Source organism: Pleuronectes platessa, chromosome 5 (assembly GCF_947347685.1).
Source record: "Pleuronectes platessa chromosome 5, fPlePla1.1, whole genome shotgun sequence".
Taxonomy (NCBI): Eukaryota; Metazoa; Chordata; class Actinopteri; order Pleuronectiformes; family Pleuronectidae; genus Pleuronectes; species Pleuronectes platessa.
In genome coordinates this window covers 29,280,780-29,299,914 of record NC_070630.1, presented here as the reverse complement: position 1 = coordinate 29,299,914, position 19,135 = coordinate 29,280,780, and the positions used below count along the sequence as shown (strand labels likewise).

Below are 19,135 nucleotides of genomic sequence, written 5' to 3'. Positions count from 1 at the left end.
GCAACTATAGTGACAAATCTAGCTACTATTTTTACTGTCCTCTATGCATAGCTTAAAGGTTGGTTTGTATATGGAATGAGAACAGAGGGTAGTACTTCTCCTTATATAGTACCAGACAGCCAATCACACAAATCTAGCGACTATTTTTACTGTTCTCCTATACTGTATATCCCCCAAATATCTCTATCCCTCTAATTAACCCTAAACTTCACGTAGTTTTCCCCGTGACCTATAACACAGTTAGCCTATGACATGTTTTAGAAATGTTTCAGATGGTTATAACTGGTAACTCCTGTTTGAAAATGTTCAAAAACATACTATGGGAGTCCGATATTATTGACATCTACAAAATATAGGCAAAGATTATGCTGAAATGCAAAATCAGTCTAACCATGGTGGCCATCTTGAAATAAATGGAGGCCATTTTAGATTTTCGAGTGGCCCCGATTCCTAAATCGAAGAGTGACCTTCAAAGATGATTTGTACCAAATTTCACGCTTGTATCACCATTTGAACGATTTCCCCAAAATATTGCCGTTATTTCCTCCACTACATAGAAGCATCACTGGTTCAGGGCTCACCTGATGTTTGTCGATGCACTCTTCATTCATTTCTCCTCAAAATTCAATATTCATTCAGACCTTTGAATTACATGTTTTTATGACTAGGTCCTTGCTAGTGAATATGGGTTACTGATGACAGGCTACAGTAAAAGGTCCTGTAATGCTCCGGTGTGTCCACCTTTTACAGTCGTCCTGAAAGCTGCAGCAGCAACCTCCACTCTAAATATCTCTGTTATCTCAGGCTAAGAGCTTTACACTGCCATGCCAAACATACCCCAATCTGTGTTTTAGTGTGTGCATGCATGTGTGTGTGTGTGTGTGTGTGTGCTTCTAGCCAGCAGTACTTGTGAAAGCTGTAGAGGAGTCCACTTGAAAAGTGATGCTTTTAGAAGGAAGTAGTCAGCCATTTTGACAATATGCCTGATAAATACTGCTGTCAAACAAACAAACACACACAAAAACCTTGACGAAACAGACACAAACACCTTGCAGACACAAGCTGGTGTAGACAAAAGCATAATTGTTATGCCACATACAGTGGCACACACAAGGCACATATGTCAGAATGCTGTTCATCGACTACAGCTCAGCATTCAACACCATCGTGCCCCTGAAGCTCGTCACCAAGCTCAGAGACCTTGGGCTCAACATCGCCCTCCGTGAGTGGATACTGAACTTTCTGACGGGCAGACCACAGGCGGTGCGGATCGGCAGCACCACATCCTCCACCCTGACTGTCAACACCGGTGCCCCCCAGGGCTGCGTGCTCAGTCCTCCCCTGTACTCCTTGTTCGCGCATGACTGCGTGGCCACCCACAGCTCCAACAACATCGTTAAGTTTGCTGATGACACCACTGTCATAGGCCTGATCACCGGCGACGATGAGAAGGCCTACAGAGAGGAGGTCAGAACCCTGACATCTTGGTGCCAGGACAACAACCTCCATCTCAACGTCAGCAAAACGAAGGAGCTGATCGTGGACTACAGGAAGAGACAAGGAGTGGAACACGCCCCCCTCTCCATCAACGGGACCACGGTGGAGCGAGTCAACAGCTTCAAGTTCCTCGGGGTCCACATCACTGATGACCTGACCTGGACCCATCACACAGACTCCATCAGGAAGACGGCCAGGCAGCGACTCTTCTTCCTCCACAGGCTGCGGAAGCTCCACATGGATGACAGGATTCTCTGCAACTTCTACAGGTGCACCATAGAGAGCATACTGACTGGCTGCATCAACGCCTGGTATGGCAGCTGCACCGCCCTGAGCCGTAAGGCTCTACAGCGGGTGGTGAAGTCTGCCCAGCACATCACCAGGACGGCGCTACCATCCATAGAGGACCTCTACACCCAGCGGTGCAGGAAGAAGAGCAGCCAGATTATTAAAGACCCGTTTCACCCCAGCCATAAACATTTTTGCCTGCTGACGTCTGGCTGACGTACCGCAGCATCTGAGCCCGCACCACCAGGCTCAGAGACAGTTTCATCCCCCAGGCCATAAGACTTTTAAACTCCTCTGAACTGCAATAACTCCACCAAACTAAAATCAGTCTAACCATGGTGGCCATCTTGAAATAAATGGAGGCCATTTTAGATTTTCGAGTGGCCCCGATTCCTAAATCGAAGAGTGACCTTCAAAGATGATTTGTACCAAATTTCACGCTTGTATCACCATTTGAACGATTTCCCCAAAATATTGCCGTTATTTCCTCCTAATGGTTTATACCCTCCCAACCAAAGACAGGGGAACCATCTCCCACCTTTCCAAGTCATTTTTGACCTGGGAAATAAGTTTTTCATAGTTTGCGCTGTATAATTTAGAAGAAATAGGAGTCAAAATCACCCCAAGTACCTAAAGCCCCCCTTCGACCATCTAAATCTCACAAGTCTGTCCAATTGTGTAGGCCAGCTTCCTGTAATCATCATTGCTTCAGATTTCTCCTCGTTAACCTTATGTCCTGAAACTTCCCCACAGTTCCTCAGACAATGCATAACCGCTGGTATAGATGACAATGGATTTCTTATAAACAAAATAATATCATCTGCAAACAACGATATCTTATGCATCACACCCCCCTCATCTGCTATACCTTCAATTTGATCATTACCCCGTATTAACTAGGCCAGCGGTTCGATACTCAGTGCGAACAAAATAGGAGACAATGGATTTCCTTGCCGAACCCCCTTCTTAAGTTTGAAGAATTGAGCAGTGTCCGTTAACCTTAACTCTTGATATTGGGTCTTTATTTGTTAATCCATCTAATAAATGTAAAATTAAATCACATTCATTCCATAGTATAATTTAAATACGACCAGTCCACCCTATCAAACTCCTTCTTTGCGTCAAGACTGAGAAGCATTGAAGGACGGGCAGAGTCTCTTGCTACTGATTGTAAATTTAGAACTCTTCTAATATTATTTGCTTCTTGACGGCCCGGTGTATACCGGGCCCAGTCTGATCAGGTTTGATTAAATTCCTTAGATATTTCTGCATTCTATTCCAGTATAGAACTATGAATCTTTACATCACTCCCAAGCAGACTAATTGGCCTATAGGCTCAACACTCCAGTGGATCCTTCCTCTCTGTGTGTATGACTGTTTTCATGGCTTCTGACCAGCTCTTGGCAGGGTCATTTTCATGTAGTGCATAGACCCCACAAAGCTTAGGCACAAGCTTCTTCTTAAAGGTTTTGTAGAATTCACCAGGCAGACCATCTGTGCCCGGAGATTTGTTATTTTTCAGACCTGAAAAATAGACCTGAAAAAAAGACCTGATGATTCCTTTCATATCACTTTCCAATTGGTTCTCCTTTTCAAGTCTCTGTTTATTTAATATAACAGCTATTCTAATAAATTTCCCTCTCAGCACAACCGTAGCCCCATCCCAAAGGGTGGAAGGGATACTGCTTCATTATCATGTATTGCAAAGTATTCTTCTATAGTTTGTTTTAATTGTTCTTGGGTTATCGGGTCTGTAGCATAGAGATATTTAATCTCCAGTATTTAAAATGCCTTTCGAAACCAGTCTTACTGGGCCATGATCAGATAGAGTAATAGGTTCTATAACGGACTCATTAATTTTATGAAGACTCTGCTTTGAAATGCAAATCAGATCCATTCTGGAGTATGACCCATTAACCTTAGACAGAAATGTGAAATCTTTTGTTGTTTGATCCTTGGCTCTCCAGCCATCTACAAGCCCACTTGAATTTTTTCAAGTGAGCTAGAATCTTTTTCTTCTTTATGTGATGATTGATACCTCTAACATTGTAACTGACAACTCCTAAACCAGACATGCTCTCTCGTTTTTTTTCCTTCGCCTAAAATCCCCTGTGTTTAATGTAAAAAGCTTTACCCTAAAAAATTACCTCATGTATTTGTGTGGACTTAACAGACCTGTCAAGGATATAAGAACTAAAAACAAACATATTTAAATGAACCAAATAAACACCTTTGACCTCCATAAAACCAGCTGGCAGAAGAAATGTGTCCACCAGCCCCGGTTGTATTATAGGCAGAGAGTTGTGACCTCTAAAGGCCGGCGCATGCTTCTGCAACTGCATCGGCGGCTTTTCACGCAGCTGTGTCGCAGGACTCTTTGTCATTCATACTTCCCCAAGCTTCCCCAAGCGTTGCGCCTCTTACAAAGCAATTCCCCGCCAGAACACTAGGCGGAGTAATGTCATTTGTCGAAGACGACCTTAGAGACGCCTTCTTTCTTCTTCGTCGATTGTTTATTTACATAGCCACTGCGGCTCCTTGTAGCCTTTTTCTGGCGGACAAATCTGCCAGTCAGTGACGGGTTATACAAGTGATCATACTTCGGATCTCTTCTGCCAAACGCTCTTCTATTTGGTCCATATTCACTCTTCTAAATCTTCCGTTGTTTCTGCCGGTATTATGTGGCATGAAACCGGAAATGCGACTCCGGAAAGGATGTAGTTAGCAGACCAATCACATCCCTCGCGGAGCTTTGCCGCATAGTTAGAAAAATTGGGCGACGCATGTAAGCATGTAAGAAGAGATACATAAGCACGTAAGGGACCCGGAAGGGCTCTTGCGCTTGCGGGCCCGTGAAAACGCAGAAGCATGCGCCTGCCTTATCTCTCTCTGGGGAATATGCACAAAGTGCCAACCAGACCACAGAACAAAGAAAATAACCAATTCCCTGGTGAGATCTTCGTCTCATCTTGGATATCTTGGATAATATTATTCACATATACTCATCACTTATATTCAGTGTGGCTAGCTGTTTCAAGTGTCATATGAGGTGATGGATATAGGGGATGGGTATAATATCTTATTCCTGTCGAAAGTTAAACTTAGCACCGACTTTCAAAAGTCTGTTAACGTTACCTGAGCACAAATCATTTTCTCAATCCTGCAGAAAAGACCGTAAATCAGTATCCCTCAGAGATGCGGCTCCTCTTCCTCTCCTCCCGTCCTCCTGCCTTTGCCATGTCACCCTCGAAGGCTCCCGTTCCATCTTCTCTCTCTCTCTCAACTGCGCAGGGAAGCAACATCCGGCCCGAATCACCTTCTCCTTAAGCTGCTTTATAACTCCACGTACCCGCGTTCTTTTCCTCTGTACCTCCGGAGAGTAATCTTGGTCGAAGTATATGAGTTTTCCCTAAAACTGGACTTGTTTCTGCATCCAGGCTCGACGTACCGCTTCTTTCACTGTGCAGTCCAGAAATCTCACTGATGGGAGAGGAGGTGCGGTGTCTTCTGGTTTTAGCCCCCAAGATCTGTGCGCCCTCTCGATGTGTACGTTAATTTCAGGCACTAGCTGCAGTGTGGCTTTAAGAAGTTGTTTAACAAATCCAGTCATATCTCCTTTCTCACTTTCTTCAGGGACTTGATAGATTCTCAGATTGTTGAGGCGCATTCGGTTCTGCAGGTCATCACATAGGTCCGTGAGGGCCGCCTTGCGTCTCACCAGGTGCCTGAGCAGCCGCTCATGTCGTTGACTAGTGTATTCAGCTGCGCCGACTATGGTCTCCGTCTCTTCAACCCTCTGTTCGAGTTTCTCCAGCCGTTGTTTTAGATCCGTTACCGACGTTTCCAGTCAAGACAGCGAGGCTTTGGTGTCGGTAAACGACTCCTGATTTTCTTTCCTTAATTCTTTCAGTTCTCAAAGTATCTCCACCATGTTCATTGCTCCTTCTTCTCCGCTAGCTTCGCCTGGGACAATGTTTTTTTTCCTTTTGCCTCTTTTTGGGATTTTTGGTGCTTCCCTGCATTTCTTATATCTCTGGACGTGCTCATGTCTTCCCCTAGGACTAAACATATCCCATTTATTGTCAGAATATTATAGATATAGTAGATCATATGTTTAACAGATTGTCTTTGGCCTTGATATCCCCCCCACCCACATATCCATATGTCACATTGTTTCACCTGTCTGAAAGTCTCTGGTCGGGTAGTTTTTTTACTCATCCTGTCCGCATTTAGATGAAAGGAACAAAGTGCTTTATTAGAACATGGGGTGGGCTGTCAAGAGCTCTTATGAGGCAGCTCATTGATGTGTGCGTGGGAGTGCATGAGTGTGTGTGTGTGTAGGGGGAGATATGTGGACTGTAACTTTAGAGTCTCAGAGGAGATCACAGGGCTCAAACATGAGGTTTCCTATTTTGGAATATATGTTAGCTTTGAAAGTCAAAATAATTAAGAATAAAATCACGTCCTACTGAGACACTTACCTACTAGTTCAATTGTATATGCCACATCAAACCAATCTGCTATGAGGCATCTCTGATAGAAAAAATAAGTCTTAACACAGTTGTCAAACAGCCTTTGACTGAAGGCTGATTGAATAGAAGTAGTTGTTAAAACTTGATCAATCAGGGAGAAATGAGATGAGCAGTAAAGGTCAAAACTTACAAAGTCAACATTCCTGTTTTGCTATGATAACTGCCAGTGGGTAGTGGGCTGCTGGACACTAGCTACGCTCGAAATATTCAATAAACCATTGCATTATTTATTCTTTTTGCTGTGTGTCCAGGTTGTGTGATTTATTGGTAAAAGTGAAAAGAAAGGTATGGATGGGTCAGACCTAAGTTTGTCGAGCTCACAGGTTTGACAAAAGGTAAGTAGGAAGAGTCTACTGGTTACCCTGGAAAGTCCTTGCGTTCTTTAGACCAAGGCAGTAGGAACGCGTTGACACAATGCTATGTGGGCATTTCAAGGACATAAATTCAGGTCAACGTTGGAAACTCTTGAGCATGTTAAATATTATTGTGCAAATGGTGGATGCGTTGGTAGCTGTGTGTTGTGTTTGTTACATGCTCTCCTGGCCTTTCACTCATTGTGTTGAGGACTCCTGCTATAAAGTACAGAGAAATTTTAACCCATGATGAAAAAGGAAATTTTTGGCTCAGCCAATGCAGTAAATGACATCCTTGATGTTACTTTGTATACAGTATAATTATCCTCCTGATCAAGAACTAGACCACAATTCACTCAAAAATACATCTGTATAATGAGAACAAACAAGGTAAAGGATATAAATAACAAGAAAGTGTTGCTCTCTATTTCTCCTCCCCAACAGGAATGATCTACACTACTGATGTGCTTGACCGAGAGACCAAGGATTCGTATTGGCTAACTGTGTATGCCAGCGACCATGGCGTGATTCCCCAGTTCACTACTATCGAGGTGTTCGTCCAGGTGGAGGATATTAATGACAATGCCCCACTGACCTCAGAGCCACTGTACAGACGCTCAGTGCCTGAGAACTCTCCACGTGATGTTTCTGTAATCCAGATTCAAGCCCAGGACCCTGATACCACGCCTCCCGCTGCTGTTGACAGGCTTAACTACCGTATAATCAGTGGAAATCCACAGAACTTCTTCATCATCAACGGCCGCACCGGTAAGAAGGATCATGAATTATCCTTTAAACATCTCAAACAGACCTCTAACATAAAAGAAAGGAAAAATAATTTACAGCAGTAAAGTAAATATTTGAAAATTATATTTAAGCCACACATGAACATTAATAAAGCAAATTCAGTCTTCCTGAAACAGGGCTCATTATTACATGGCATTAAATCCACATAATATCAAAGAAGCAGTTACAATGCACATGTATTCACAATGTAGAAAAGGGAGATAAAACTGGTAGTTAAAAGCATTTTATTACTCAAATAAGTCATTAAGGGGGCCTATCCATTATCTTTTTTATATCTGTTATTGTTTTATCTATTCTCTGTGTAACCTGCGTTGTGTAAGTTCTGAACCCTGAATATGATCTCAGATCTTTGGGCATGGCTGTGCTAGCAAGAAGGCTAAAACCAATGGCACCGACAGTGCGAAGGCCCTAATAGCGCATTTTTGACTGCTTGAACATACTGAAATTCTTAAAAGTCCACCAGAGGTGGCTGAGCTAGGACTTAAGCATTTCTGATGGTCCCTTGATGCAGCTCATCGGAAGATATCAGCGGACATTTAGACTTTAAAACACGGCGTAAGTGACGCCGTTTCGAGTCGAATATGAATGTCAGGGCTTTTGGACACTTGGATGTCATCAGAAATACTACCACTCTGGATAAAGAAAATCATAAGCATGTATATCAATCAGTCTATTAATTATATTTTGTTATAATTCGAATTTTAGCAATGGTTAACTATCCAGAAAAGAAGCTCTTTCTCAATAGTAATGGATTGTAAAATTAGACTTACATTCATCAGATGTGCGAAATGAGTGGTAGGTGTTCCGTAGTGATTACGTACTGGAAGGGTCATTTTGTATGACTTGATTGGATAATTAATGTTAATGACAACCAACCAACGCTAACCAAACTGACTGAATACGTGTGAACATAACTTATGAGTATAATGCATGCTAATGATATTCATGAGTTTATTTAACATAGCTTTGCAGTCTTTAAAATGTCCTGTGGAGTGAAAAGATAGGTGCATACACCAGACCTCTTTGCTTAACATAGAACATATATCCATATCTTAATTTTATGACAAATATGCACATTTCTTAAATTATTTCCTTTGCTCACATTTTTCATATAAACCTGGAGTACAGAACTTTTGTATCCCTCTTTTGGCAGGTAGAGTAATTAAACAAACACTGCTGACAGTTACTTCTGATCTGGCCATTGATTACTTTCTTTAATAGACAGCAAACAATCGTAACCACAGAGCTTCTTATTTATCGGAAGCATCAGAAACTTTTCCTGGGCAGTTCCTTTGGCTCCTCCATGATCCTAGTTGCTGTTGCCGTTCTCGTCCCTTGTGTAAAAATGTCTCCTTTATACATTTAATTAGATCAAGTCAGTCATTTCAGTTTGTTAATTTCAGTCTCTTTGTATTTTCTGTTACCTTTTTTATTTTGTAGTCCCGCTTTCCTTGTGTGTTTCGGTCTTTACTTCCTGTTGTTGATTGTCGTGCCCAATCCTCATGTGTTTCACCTGTGCTTAATTGCCCCTTCCTTTCCTCTGTATTTAAGCCTCTGTGTTTCCCTTTGTCCTCTGTCGGTTTGTACTCGTTGTTGTCTACCCGTTTCCACACGGGTCAGATATGGTTTGTCTGTTTCTGCTGTCTCGACCAGCTTCTCCGGCCTCCTTGTTCTCCATGCGCTTTGTCGCCAGAACGTACCTTTGTTTGTAACCTCTGCATCCTGGGTCCATCTCCTCCACCAAACCGTGACAATTATGTCTGACATCCACCTATAATTACCATGTCACTCTGCTCATTGGACTTAGTGGCACAGCAGTGTATTTGTTTGTGCGTGCATGCATATGTGGAGTGTGTTTTTGTGTCGTCTTTTTTCTAATAGTTTTCTCTGCGGTTACCTGTTTCAGGTCTGATCACCACAACCTCAAGGAAACTGGACCGTGAACAACAAACAGAGCATGTTTTGGAGGTGGGTTTGTGTGTGTAATGAAAGTGTTTGAAAAGCCTCACCACACATATCCAATCCACAGAACTTTAAAAAAATCACAAACCCACGCAGAAACTGAAATAACCTAATTCTAAGATCCAAATACTGTTACTTAACTGTTTAAGTCATTGTTCTGTTGCTTTTCAGCATGTTTTATTTGCACCAAAACAAACTCAAACATAAAGAGTCCAGCAGCTTATGCTGGCGTGTTAGCGTTGTGGCTCAGTCTGGAGGAGTCTCTCCTGAGTGTCTGCTGTGTCTCTCAGTCTCCGAATATTCTGTGTGTCTCTGCCTTTTAAGCGTGAGGATCAATCATCTAACAGCTCTAACCTGTGATGATTAATCCTCTGTGGTGCAGTTCAAGGGGGTCTCCCAGTCCCTCACCTCCATAGTCATACTAAGTCCCCTACTAAATGCAGAGGTAACATAAGCCCTTTTCAGACATGGTATTATGTAAAATCCATCCTGAAAGATCAAATCATAAGTGAATCTAAGTTTATATGTTCATGATTGGTGTTACAATGGCGGAGATGTCAGAGATTGCTGACAGCTCCATAGCTGGGAGAAGGCCCACAGCCCATCCACAGAGAGAGAGCCTGTCAGCTGATTCAACTCATTAATTGATCATTATGTGATGATAAGTTTTGATATTGTGATGACAAACAAATAAACTTGTAGCGAATCATGAAACTTCAGCTGAGATAGGGAGAGAGAGAGACACACACAGAGCAGCGGGGTCTGTGTTTGTGCCTCTGTCTATATGCTGTTATTTTTCCCTCAGGTTCTGGGATCATTAATAAGCTTCACAATAACCCTAGCCCTAACCCTTTTATTTAATCAACCGCTCATAATGATGAATTGAACTTTAGCTGGAGGAGGCGGAGCGAGATTTGACAGAGCAGCGTCTATATCTATATATCATTGTCTGTGGAAGGGTTTAAGTGCCAGTTCTAGTTCTACACCTTTGTACAGCGTGGCTGTTAACAATATACAATGTTCTTATTAGGAATAAACCTTTCCCTTAAGTGAACTGTCTATAGCTGAATAGGCTTTGTAATGTTGGTCATAACAGTGGTACTTGGAGAGCCCAACATTTTTTAAGGTGGTACATGGTGTAAATTGAGAACCACTGCTCTATGTGAAGCAGTTTCATACACATCAATCACACATAGCTGTCAGGGGCAATTTGAGGTTCAGGATCTTGATTCAGGACAAGCGTGCAGTATCAGTGGAGACTGGGATTGAACCACAGACCTTCTGGTAGGTAAATGACCTGCTCTATCTCCTGAGCCAAAGCCGATTTCATTTTATGTTGTGATCTGATTTGAAATTGTGGAAGTTGCCACAAACAAATCAAGATCTGCACACTGAGCAGTGCATTGAGGTGTTTTACCTTTACTTTGACATCTCCAATTGTGATGTGGTGTTAATGCCAGGTCTGAACGGGGGCCATTGAATGTGTATTGAGTCTCTCACTCTGTTCCACCCTTCCAGGTGTTGGTGTCAGATGGGGGTCCTAGTCCCAGACAGACTACAGTGTGGGTGATGGTTCAGGTCCTGGATGAAAATGACCACAAGCCCACTTTTCCAGAGAAGGTCTACCAGGTCAAACTCCCAGAGAGAGAGCGGAAGAAAAAGGGTGAGCCCATATATCGGGTGTTTGCCTACGACCGTGATGAGGGGCCCAACAGCGACATCTCCTACAGCATTGTGGATGGCAACGAGGATGGGAAGTTCTTCATCGACCCCAAAACAGCAGTGGTATCATCACGCAAGGCTTTCACTGCCGGGAACTACGACATCCTAACTGTGCGCAAACGAATCAATTATGAAGCATGTTTCTTTATTATTGGCATTGACTAACTTCTGTGCGGTTTTGCTTCAGATCAAAGCAACAGACAATGGGCGTCCTCAGAAGTCCTCTACAGCTCGCCTGCACATTGAGTGGGTCCGTCGACCTACTCCTTCGACTCTACCACTGCTCTTTGATGATCCATTTTACAACTTCACTGTCATGGAAAATGATAAGGTGGCTGAGATCGTTGGTGTGGTGTCCTTGCAGAGGAGCTCTGCCCACTTATGGTTTGACATTACAGGTAAATTGAGGATGATGTCTGTAAGCGAGTGGAGGTCTTTGTGTAGTGTGAGCAATTGTGTGTCCAGGCTCGGTGCATGGTGTGAGTGGGGCTGACAGTGTATATGTATATAAGGTGCAGGTCAGGTTTTGGGGCTCGCAGCATGATCTGTTTTGCTCTGACCATCCCAGTCACCATAGCAACCACTTGTCCAACGGCCAAGTCTGTATACCGTGTGGGAGATGAAGCATTTAGAACTGCTGCTTTTTGTAAAGAACTTGAATACAAGATACAATTTAAATAAAAGTAAATTTATGTTTGTTAAAATTTTTTACTCCTTTTACACTTTAGGAAATGTAGTTTTATTCTTGTTAATATTATAAACCTATTTAGTTTGAAGTCTCAGCTCAGAGAAGGCACAGACTTGCACTACATGAAGAACACTAAAAAGCTGTAAAGCTAGTGTGATGTTCATCCGTATGAATAGGAAATCAGAATGGTAGACTTAAATTCCTACATAGTTCACTTTTGCCCACTTGAAAGGCTTAACCAGATTATGTCATGCCCAGCTCACTCAGTTTAATTATAATTTATTATGTATTGTGGTTTTGGTAAAAGTGATTTAATAATTCTAATAATGTATATATTTAATTCTCATTTCTTTAAATTTTCAATGCCATAAAGTACAGGGTTAAGCCCAAACTAGATTGAAAACAGCACCCAGGTTCCAACAATGCAGAATCCATCTTTCCTTTTATTGTCACTGAGCTGTGACAGTCATTGTGTATCCAGCTGGAGATTCCTTCTGGCTTGTGCTTTTGTGTGTGTGTGTGTTTCACATGGATGGACTTGGCTCCCTATAGCATCGCCCAACTTTTCATTAACTTCTATTGACGAGACACCAGACAATCATCAGGATAATTAGTGTCACCATCATCTTTTATCAATATAGCACTACTGCAGTACAAGAGTCAAATGATGTAGCATATATATATATATACACTCCTGATCTAAATCTTAAGACCAGTTAAAAAATTGCATGAATTTGCATTTTGCACTGTTGAATCTTAGGAAGGTTCTAAGTAGAGTTTCAAAATGCAAAAAGAAGAAATGGGAACAAGAGCCCAAAAGTTGTGAGCAGGCAATTTATTGAAAACAACAATTTAACTGAAGTAGGCTGTTCATCAGCTGATCAAAAGTTTAAGACCACAGCTAAAAAAAAAATCCTAAAACAGAAATTAAAGTTTCAAAAACTGACTCAGTAATGAGTAGCTCCACCATTATTGTTGATCACTTCAAAAATTCGTTTTGGCATGCTTGATGCAAGTGTTTCCAAAAGGGTAGTGCGAATGTTGCGCCAAGTGGTGAAGATGGCTTCACGAAGGGCATCCACTGTCTGGAACTGAAGTCCATTTTTGTAAACTTCCCTTGCCATCCATCCCCAAATGTTCTCAATTGGATTAAGATCAGGGGAACACGCAGGATGGTCCAAAAGAGTGATGTTTTTCTCCTGGAAAAAAGTCTTGGTCACACGGGCATTGTGAATTGGAGCGTTGTCCTGCTGAAAAACCCAGTCGTTACCACACAGACGAGGGCCCTCAGTCATGAGGGATGCCCGCTGCAACATCTCCACATAGCCAGCTGCTGTTTGACGCCCCTGCACAACCTGGAGCTCCATTGTTCCATTGAAGGAAAAAGCACCCCAGATCATGATGGCGCCCCCTCCACTGTGCCGCGTAGAAAACATCTCAGGTGGTATCTCCTTGTCATGCCAGTAACGTTGGAAGCCATCAGGACCATCAAGGTTACATTTTTTCTCGTCAAAGAATAAAACTTTCTTCCACCTTTGAATGTCCCATGTTTGGTGCTCCCTTGCAAAGTCTAAACGGGCAATTTTGTGGCGTTGAAGGAGACGTGGCCTTTGAAGACGTTTCTTGTTTTTGAAGCCCTTCCTTCGCAGATGCCGTCTGATGGTTATTGGGCTGCAGTCAGCACCAGTAATGGCCTTAATTTGGAACGAGGATCGTCCCGTGTCTTGACGGACAGCCATTCGGATCCTCCAGCTCAGCGCCGGTGAGATTTTTTGGAGTCTACCACTAGATTTTTTTGTTCTATAACCCTGAGGATCTTTTAAGAAATGCAAAATGACTGTCTTACTGCGTCCAACCTCAGCAGCGATGGCACGTTGTGAAAGGCCTTGTTTATGCAGTTCAACAATCCTACCACGTTCAAAGACGGTGAGCTTTTTTGCCTTTGCCATCAAGAGATCTTCGCAGTGTGATTACTTGACAGGAAATGACATGGAATCCAAATTTTTGCACAGATTTTGGCTTTTAAAGGCTGTGGTCTTAAACTTTTGATCAGCTGATGAACATCCTATTTGAGTTAAATTGTTGTTTTCAATAAATTACCTGCTCACAACTTTTGGTCTCTTGTTCCCATTTCTTCTTTTTGCATTTTGAAGCTCTACTTAGAACCTTCCTAAGATCCAACAGTGCAAAATGCAAATTCATGCAATTTTTTAACTGGTCTTAAGATTTTGATCAGGAGTGTATATGTGTGTGTGTGTTTGCAAAGGCCTTACAAAAAGCAGCCTTACCAAAAGAGTTGATATAAAACAGCCCGAAATAATACAAATTGTGGGACTGTTATTTTTGTATATGTTAGAGTTCGGGGAGGATGTCTGTTAGAAACAAATATCAGTATCAGTGTTGTGAAAACCCATAACACAGTGTAGGAGCACAAAACCTAGACGACTAACAATTTCCCTCTGACAAAAAAGTGTTCCATAAAGGGACATGTATTTTCAGTAGACTGAGTTCAAAGTAAAATAATTTGAGGACGATTCAGCTCATTGGAGGCAATTGTGTCTCTACTTGTCTTGTCAATCTGTCTCTCTTCCTTGCGTATCATGTCATCCTCCTGATGTTCTTCTCAAGCCTGTCTGTCACTCCTGTCTCAAATTGTCACTCCTGTCTCAAATTCTCTCTCCTCTCTCTCCTCAATGCTTCTTGCCTGGAAGGTCCCAGGTCTTTTTGTGAGATGTTCTATATTCTGCAGAGCACTTGTGGCAGGAACTGTTCATCAGAAGGTATCTCACTTCAAACTTCCACTAATTCTCTTTGCAATCTTCTTTCCACTGCCTATTTTTTTTCCTTTATTTATTTTACCTTGTCTCTTCTGTTGGTGTGTGTGTGTGTGTGTGTGTGTGTGTGTGTGTGTGTGTGTGTGTGTGTGTGTGTGTGTGTGTGTGTGTGTGTGTGTGTGTGTGTGTGTGTGTGTGTGTGTGTGTGTGTGTGTGTGTGTGTGTGTGTGTGTGTGTGTGTGTGTGTGTGTGTGTGTGTGTGAGGGATGAAACTTTGGTAAAAGTGTTTCACAACCTTTTTATCTACTACCAGGTCAACAACCCTCAGGTTTCTTGGTTGACAGCCTATCTAATAACCTGCTGCTAGCAACACTTGTACACACATTCCTTAGGGAATATATGCATGCCTTCATGCAGCATAATATAAATGCAAGTTCACACATGCACGGAAATGTTCTCTACTCACTGACCTAATAGCTACACTAATGGATCCATCTGAATGTTGGGCAGCTGGTTTGGTACTGAAGAAACAATACATATCCTTTATCACCCCCCACTTCCAGCAAAAACTCCAGTGCCCAAATCATTCTTTCAAGGCCAGCAGACAGCAATTAGCATCCAGCATGTTAATAAAATCCTTCACAAAATGTAAACAGTGTGAATATAAATAGGCAAGTGAGACATGGTAGAGAAGAGAAAACATGCAAAGACTGTATGAGGAATTCATAGACTTATATCTTGTATGTTGAAGAAGCAAAGGCTTGCATGTAACCCTAAACTCAAAAGACATTAGTGGTCAGCAGTGCATGATGCTGAGCTATCCATTCATTTTAACCGACACCAACTTAGGATGGGTGTTTTAAATTGCACCAGAGTCAAAAGAAATTTTAAACTGGATACAACTACAGAGGATGAGGTGTGAGATGTCTGTCTCAGAGGTCGTGGAGAGAGAGGCTCAGCAGTTTACCTTAGAAACAAAACAGTGTAGATGGATGAGTAGAGAAGCTGGAGCCTCTGTGTGATAGAAAAGAGTACTTTCTACACACACACACACGTAAATGCAAAATACACAAAGACCATATGCATGCTCACACCACATCCTCTAAACACGAACCAGTGATCCATTTATAGCTGAAGCTGCTCGTTCCCCGCCCAGCAGGCTGAGCGAGACAGACTAATACACATTCACAGAGAGAGGAGTTCTGACTGGATCACAGACAGCCTCAGTCTGGTCTACAGAATCTATGCACACCCACATTCTGCAACTAAAATATACAGTGTAAATACCCACATAAACCTCCACACAAATTGTTTGTGCGCATTATTAGGTCTTTATATAACCATGGAACACAGGGTTAATTAAAATTGTATATTTGGACACTTTTAACAGCTGTGGCTTTCGGTCACACTATTCTAATATGGCTGTGGATCAGGAGATAGAGGGTCATCCACACACCAGAAGGTTAGTGGTCTGATCCCTGGCACCACCAGTCTGCATTTCAAAGTGTCCTTATGGAAGATGCTCAACCCCAAATTGCCCCCAAAAGACAAAGGAAAGAAATGTAGAATGAGAGATTGAATTAAGATTCAGATGACAGTCTTTCCCATATGTGCCATAGCTTTGGCTCCATATATCCATATATTTCTCCATATCCATTATGCATGTTAGTTTTGGTTGTAAGTTTACACAATTACCTAAATGCTGAAACACGGGCAAATAACTCAATTTAAAATTCTAATTCTAATTGAAAACAAGTTTTTCCAGGATAATAAGCTATCAGAACACACATACTGGCAAAAATAAATATATGTCAATGTCATAAGAAGTCATGGGAAGCTTTTGGTTTGATAAAAAATCTCCTATAACTTCGGACATCCCCCAAAAAAAGTTTGTCTCTCTGCCTCATGCTACTAATGTTGGTTAGGTTGGACACCAGCATGTTCTCTGTGGGTAGCCAGACATGGGAAACTGTTTTAGAACTGAGCAGTAGTGATGTGTCGGTCGTGAACGATTCGTTCGTTTTGAACGAATCCTTACAAGGACTCGGGAGTAACGAGTCCTCTCAAAGAGAGATTCGTTCATTTTCTCTTGGCCGCGCATCGGGACTGTTGCATAGGCTGATGCAGGTGATGCACGTGAAAAAGGATCCAAAGACTCGTATCCGGCAGATGAACGAATCACTGATCCGAAGACTCTGTTGGCAGAAGAACGAAACACTGATCTGAAGACACGGTCGGGAGGTGAACGATTCGTTTATCTGCCGGGTACGAGTCTTTGGATCATTTTCTACGTGACCTCCATAGGCTCAGAAGAGGAAACAGTTACCTCATCCCCTTTCGCGTGACCGCTGTTAAAAAGCAGCCATGACTGACAGCTTTTGTGTGGCAGATCATATATTTTTTAAGAAAACCTCCTCTATTAAATACAGTAAAACATGACAGTTTGTATGGTTTTAAATTGTCATTTATTGTCACACTGGCATTTAATTATCACGGGAAATAATTACACTGCACTAAACTGTAAGTGTAAATGTAAAGTGAAAATAACAAATAGGGCTGAATAGGGCTGAACGATTAAGATTTAATATGCGATTCTTTTATTTTATCCTCTCTTTCCCCCCAAAAAAAATAATGAATGATTTAAATATGACCAACACAATATTAGATACTGTACAATATTCTTTCCCACATTTTTATTTGAATGCGGCGTTGTTATAGTCAGTGGATCAGCAGCAGATTAAGCTCTGTGACCGCGGATGCGGCGGGCCAGCTGGATGTGCTGGCAGCGTGCGGATCAGCAGCTCCGTAGATTCCCGTTCATGTCCGGGTGGACGTGCAGCGGTATGGAGGTGCCGGGCGATTTTCCCGTGCGCCGCCCGCACCGCGGTCACTGGCGAGATGAGCTCGCTCTGTGTGGCCGACACGTCGGCCGAAGACTCTGTGGGCAGATGAACCCGATCATTGATCCAAACACACGGTCGGGAGTTGAACAATTCGTTCATCTGCCGGGTACGAGTCTTTGGATCGTTTGCCCCCCCCCCCCCCGAAACAAACGAATGACTCAAAAAGAGATTCGTTCATTTTACTGAACGAGATTCAAAGAACCGACACGGTAAAAAGATCCGAACTTCCCATCACTACTGAGCAGAGTTAAAAAAAAAATCGTCACCACCTTCTTTGTGGGTTTTCTTTCTCTGTAATTTGGCATCAGCAGACCAGAAGCTTTTCCAGCCTCAGCAAGATTATTTAAAAAAAAAATTGTATGTTTATTGAGCATCGACAATACAAAATGAGGACATAAAAGAGATACTTTACAAAGCTAAATTTTTTCCAAATTTAACAATTTACAGTGACCTCCCACCTCCAGCCCTCCATTGTGAATGTAAGTTTTAGTGGTACGTCAGCAGACCTCAGATATCTGACTCCAGGTGTAATATCTAATGAGTCTATAATGAACAACGAGGGGTTCCAGATTTTGTCAAATTTCCTAAGAGAGCCCTTGAGGGAAAACCTTAATCTCTCCAATGTTAAGTTGTGTAGAGCTTCCTTAACCGATCAAGTGTAGGATAGGGGCAAGTTGTGCTTCCAGCTCAGCTAAATTAAGCGCATAGCCAACAGAATGCCTCAGCTATTAAGATGTTGTTGTTTGGGATACCAAAGAGGGCACAGAGGGGATGGGGGTCGGCCACAAAATGGTAAGCAATTTGAAGGGTATCAAATTTTTTGGACCAGAAGTCTGTAAGCTTGGACATGACCAAAACATGTGTATGAGATCGGCAGGGGACTGGTTGCATCTATTACAAGTGTAAGCTACATTGGGATATAATTTAGACAGTCTATTATTGGTGTAGTAAGTCCTGTGTATGAGTTTACATTGAATCAGCCCTTGTCGGGCTCAGACAGAAGTATTGTGGACCAACTCAAGGATATTGAGCCCTAGATCCTGTTCCCACAAATGTTTTGTGTGTTGTGGGTAAACTGAAGTGATGGTGTCCATCGCATAAAAAATATGGGAGATATTCCCTTTCTGATTGGGGTTTATCATGAGAAGGGGGTCTAACATAGTCTGAGGGGGAGTGTTCGGGAAATCAGGGTAGTTTTTCTGGGCAAAATGTATAATTTGAAACAAACTGAAAAGGTGAGATGAGGGGAGATTAAATTTAGACAATAGGTCACTGAAGGAGGTGAAAGTACCATTGTCGTAGAGGTCATTGATAGATGATAAACCTCTCTCCGACCACAACTGAAATGCAGAGTCCATAATGTATGGTTTAAAACTGTGATTATGGGATACTGGGGCATGAATAGAGGAACCTTGCAAGCCAAAATGTTTCCTGAACTGCAACTATATCTTAAATGACTGCTTAACTACTGGATTATCGCTGGCTTCAGTGGCTGACACAGGAAGTGGGGAACACAGCCATGACCGCATTGAGACTGGGATGATGACATTTCAATATGGACCCAGACAGGCTGGTTGATGGTAGGTTTGTCAGTCCAGTACAAAAGCTT

The 19,135-nt window shown here is 42.3% G+C and overlaps 1 protein-coding gene across 1 annotated transcript in view; it reads left to right on the top strand.

Annotated features, from left to right (window-relative positions):
* Positions 1–19,135, top strand: part of fat3a (FAT atypical cadherin 3a) — a 191,530-nt gene that overhangs the window by 95,173 nt on the left and 77,222 nt on the right. The window contains exons 3-6 of the mRNA XM_053423465.1: positions 7,115–7,438; positions 9,384–9,445; positions 10,958–11,272; positions 11,349–11,559. Coding sequence (XP_053279440.1) covers positions 7,115–7,438; positions 9,384–9,445; positions 10,958–11,272; positions 11,349–11,559 — 912 coding nt within the window. The remainder of the gene's footprint in view (positions 1–7,114; positions 7,439–9,383; positions 9,446–10,957; positions 11,273–11,348; positions 11,560–19,135) is intronic.